This window comes from Pundamilia nyererei, unplaced genomic scaffold (assembly GCF_000239375.1).
Source record: "Pundamilia nyererei isolate P.nyererei 1_Seehausen unplaced genomic scaffold, PunNye1.0 scaffold00325, whole genome shotgun sequence".
Taxonomy (NCBI): Eukaryota; Metazoa; Chordata; class Actinopteri; order Cichliformes; family Cichlidae; genus Pundamilia; species Pundamilia nyererei.
The window spans coordinates 21,651-25,338 of record NW_005187726.1 but is presented as its reverse complement, the minus strand read 5'-3'; the positions used below and the strand labels follow the sequence as shown (position 1 = coordinate 25,338).

The 3,688-nt window shown below is 44.1% G+C and overlaps 2 protein-coding genes across 2 annotated transcripts in view; both read left to right on the top strand.

Annotated features, from left to right (window-relative positions):
• Nucleotides 1–2,261, top strand: part of LOC102201678 (apolipoprotein B-100-like) — an 11,223-nt gene extending 8,962 nt beyond the window's left edge. Inside the window, exons 14-17 of the mRNA XM_013915578.1 lie at nucleotides 784–989; nucleotides 1,068–1,250; nucleotides 1,368–1,498; nucleotides 2,038–2,261. Of these exons, the coding sequence (XP_013771032.1) occupies nucleotides 784–989; nucleotides 1,068–1,250; nucleotides 1,368–1,498; nucleotides 2,038–2,261 (744 nt within the window). The remainder of the gene's footprint in view (nucleotides 1–783; nucleotides 990–1,067; nucleotides 1,251–1,367; nucleotides 1,499–2,037) is intronic.
• Nucleotides 2,262–2,353: 92 nt separating this feature from the next.
• On the top strand, nucleotides 2,354–3,488 carry LOC106456512 (apolipoprotein B-100-like). Its single transcript, XM_013915577.1, has 4 exons — nucleotides 2,354–2,516; nucleotides 2,598–2,773; nucleotides 2,871–2,992; nucleotides 3,083–3,488. The coding sequence occupies exons 1-4, from the start codon at nucleotides 2,354–2,356 to the stop codon at nucleotides 3,486–3,488; spliced, it is 867 nt and encodes a 288-aa protein (XP_013771031.1).
• Nucleotides 3,489–3,688: the final 200 nt, after the last annotated feature.

The following is a 3,688-nucleotide window of genomic DNA, read 5'->3' as shown; positions in this document are numbered from 1 at the left end:
GAAACATTATTCCAAAGGTACTGTATATGGACAACAAGATATAATATATAATACATCTTTAAATACAAGATTTACAATATTTACTTGTTTAATTTTTTTTCTGGATATGTTCCTGATCATAACTTTCTGAATTGTCAGACAGTTTTATTTGCTATTGTCCAAGTTTAATAATGTTCTTTGGTCTGTTCCTTTCATATTTGTAGTTATCGGTGCCTGTTTAGCTCGCTGCTTGGGTTTTAACTCTCCATGTTATTCCCATGCATGAAGGAAGCTCCGGAGTTAAGGTTGTGAAAAAGCTGGAAGAGAAATTACATTTTTCTTCAGGGTCCCCAGGCTTGGTTCCTTTTATGAAGTATAAAGTTAAAACAGTACTATTCCGGCAGCTGGGGCCCAAAATAATACCAGAAAATAACTTTCTCATAAAAATATGGTTATTTTCAGTAATGACACTACAGTTTGTTGCCCTAATTTTACATGGGATTTTGCCTTTAGTGCTTTTAAACATTAAATTAGGAACATTTTAATGTGATTAAACAATTACCTATAAACAAGGTTTTATGTATTTGTCTGTTTAGATTGTTAAAATTCATTCACAAATGCATCATAATTTCACAAATATTTGTCCGTTATTTGAAAGATTGAACTGTTAAATTCAAATGTAATGCTATGGAAAAATAAATAAATAAATATATAAAATTATTCTTATAAACTAAAAAGGAAAAAAGAAAGAAAGCAGAAACAAGTCATGAATCCCTGTGTTACAGCTGCTCTGTGTCTCTGCAGACTGAGTTGTCCTTCATGCCTTCGGTTGGACTGGAGTTCATCACCCAGATGGGCGTGCACATTCCAGACTACGTGGACGCCGGGATTCAGACGCACACCAACATGTACCATGAAAGTTCCCTTAATGCTAAAGCTACAGTTAACCGAAGGCAGGTCAAGCTGTCCATCCCTGCTCCTCAGTCGAACACTCAGCTTTTCAGCGTGAGGTCAGTGACCCACAGTCTTTCTCTGTTTGAGTTGTGTTGTTCTCACTCACCTCACTCCACGTTCTTTCTCAAATGCAGCACCAAGGTGCTGTCTCTGTCATCTGGTCAAACAACGATGGGGCCATGCAAGGTGGGAGACCGGGCCGACTCAGTCGATTGCCAGCCTCTGCTCAGTGGTCTGAAGCTCTGCACAGCAGTGCGTTACTCCAATCCTACCTCTGTGGATCAGGCACCATGTTCCTCTCTAACCGGAGAAACCAGGTAAGAAGGTCGATCAGCTCATCTGAGTTGATCCTTTGTGATTTGACTTTGACATCTATTGCTGCTTTTTACCACACAGCTAACAAATCCTGGATTAATGACAGTTTGTTCTTTCAGGTTTGCAGTTGAAATCCAGCCAACAGGAACAGTTTCAGAGTACACCGCCACCATCGCAGATGAGACGGTCAGAGAGGGCAAACGAGGGCGCCATAAGGTGGAAACGCTGAAATTAATCCTGAAGGCAGAAGGTAACGCTATTAAATATGATGTCTGGACGTGTTTGTGTGCAAGCTCAGTTCATAAGACTGAGAAGGTTAAACCATCATGCTCTCCCAGCTCTCCCAGCATCATGAACAAATATGAGTCGTTCTCACAAAACAGAGGGTGCTGTGTTTACTTTGGCTCATATCTGTCTTCATCATATTTTATATCTGGGCAGGGACAGCTCAGTAGGAGTGGTCGCCCATGATCAGAAGGTCAGGGGTTCAAATCCACTGAACGGCTACCCTGAGGTACCCTTCTCCCTGTACGCTGCTCGCCGGGCGCTGCATTGGTGGCTGCCCACTGCTTCACACAGTGAATGGGTTAAATGCAGAGAGGATTTCCCTACGGGGATCAATAAAGTACACATTATATAAATCCTTGTTTTCTTTAAACTGTTGTCAGGGATTTTGGAGTGTCTTTGGAGTGTAATGGTCCCTTCAGTGAAAGAATTCATAAAAATGAAGCACATTTTTGCTGACGGCAGCTAACAGCCGGCTAATTGCTTTAATTTTTATCTTAACAGGCGACGATTCATCGGAGGCCTCGGCAGCTCTGAAATACAATCGCTTAAAAAACACCGTCTCTGCTGAGGTCGTCATTCCTGACTATGACGTGGAAGCAGGAGTCAAACTGGTTTTCACTGAGAGCGGTGCTGAGAGGAAGATGAGGGGCATCACCATCGATATCACCAACAAGAACATCCCACAGCTGACGCTTGTTGGACGTGCCAGGTACAGAGTTCATTAAACAAGTCTTGGGTCCTTTATGAGGTTTCGGTTGTGCTGAGTGGATGGGAAGCCGACAGTACACGTCTTTGTTTTAAATGCAGGCTTAGCATGATGAATGATGGCATGCTGCAACTCCAGATGGTCGTTCCTTCTCTGAAAGCCGATGCATCTCTCACTGCAAACCTAAAGAAGGATGAAGATATGGTCATGGACCTGGAGACCATCATGCACCTCTCTGAGATATCATATCAGCAAAAAGCTTCCCTAAAATACGGTAACTGTGCCTCCTCTCATCAATACAGGGGACAGCTGCATGGATTCAGTCATTTGAGGGTTTTCTGGATTTTCTCTCCAGATAATGACAAGTTTGAGGTGGAACTGAAATCTGACCTGAATTCAGAGACGCAGAAAATGATCCCTAATGTGGAGGCTCATCGCAGGCAGCTTCAACAGCTCGTTGATGAGATCCTGGACCAGAGGGTGGCGAAGACAGACATGAAACTGCGTCACATCATCACAAAAGGAATCGAGGTGTCATAAAACATCGTGTTCAGAGTGTTACGCAGCTTTTACAGGCAGTTTTACAACTTTACAGTGAGATCTAACAGGTCTTTGTTTCACTTTGAAGGCGGGTAACATATGGCTGGACAAACTGACGGCGCACATCCCCACTCTGGCAAAACTGCGAAGTAAGAGAAGCCTCTCTGATCTCGCTCTGCCAGCTCTGCCAGAAAAACTGTTCCTGCAGTCGTAAGTGTTTAAAAAATCAGCCTCCAGATATGAATGGGCTCCACCTGTTCTGCAGCGCTTCAGTGTTCACCTTTCATTTTACCTCAACAGCGACACTTTGTTCCGGTACCAGTTCAACAAGGACAAGATGGCCATCTCACTTCCTCTTCCACTTGGAGGCAAAAAGTCCGAAGAGCTGAACGTACCAAACTCCCTGTCAGTGCCCCTCATAGATTTACCACAGATAGGTCTGTACATCCCACCCAGGGCCTATCAGCTCCCACGGTTCACCATACCACCGTCTCTGGATTTGTCTCTCCCCCTTCTCGGTCTGGCTGCAGCATCCACAAAGATCAGCAGCAACTTCTACAGCTGGGAAGGCTCGATCTCTGGGGGCAACAACACCGCCGATGTCCCCAGCTACACTGCACAGTTCAGGGCCACGGCCCAGTCACCTTTCAGCCTGTTGTCATACAAGCTTGAAGGTAAAAAGTTATTCTTCTGTCAAGTCACTTAAGACTCTATGAAATCTGACAGGATAAGATTGAGGCTGGCTAACAATGAGCTCTGCGCTCATGAAGTATTTAAATCAGCACGTGTGGTAGGCTCATGCACCTGTCAGCCGGCACGTCATATTACTGTTAAGTTGGTCTTTGTTAAGATCAGTTTGAGTCAGACTCTATGTTGGTTTTACGGCAAAGAGAGATCGGACCAGTG

What these genes read in the sequence shown, in the direction of transcription:
- LOC106456512 (XM_013915577.1), top strand. Translation starts at nt 2,354, where the DNA reads ATGAATGATGGCATGCTGCAACTCCAGATGGTCGTTCCTTCTCTGAAA. An exon ending in TCATCACAAAAGGAATCGAG is followed by an intron (nt 2,774 to 2,870) that starts GTGTCATAAAAC and finishes TTCACTTTGAAG; the next exon opens with GCGGGTAACATATGGCTGGA. An exon ending in GAAAAACTGTTCCTGCAGTC is followed by an intron (nt 2,993 to 3,082) that starts GTAAGTGTTTAA and finishes TTACCTCAACAG; the next exon opens with CGACACTTTGTTCCGGTACC.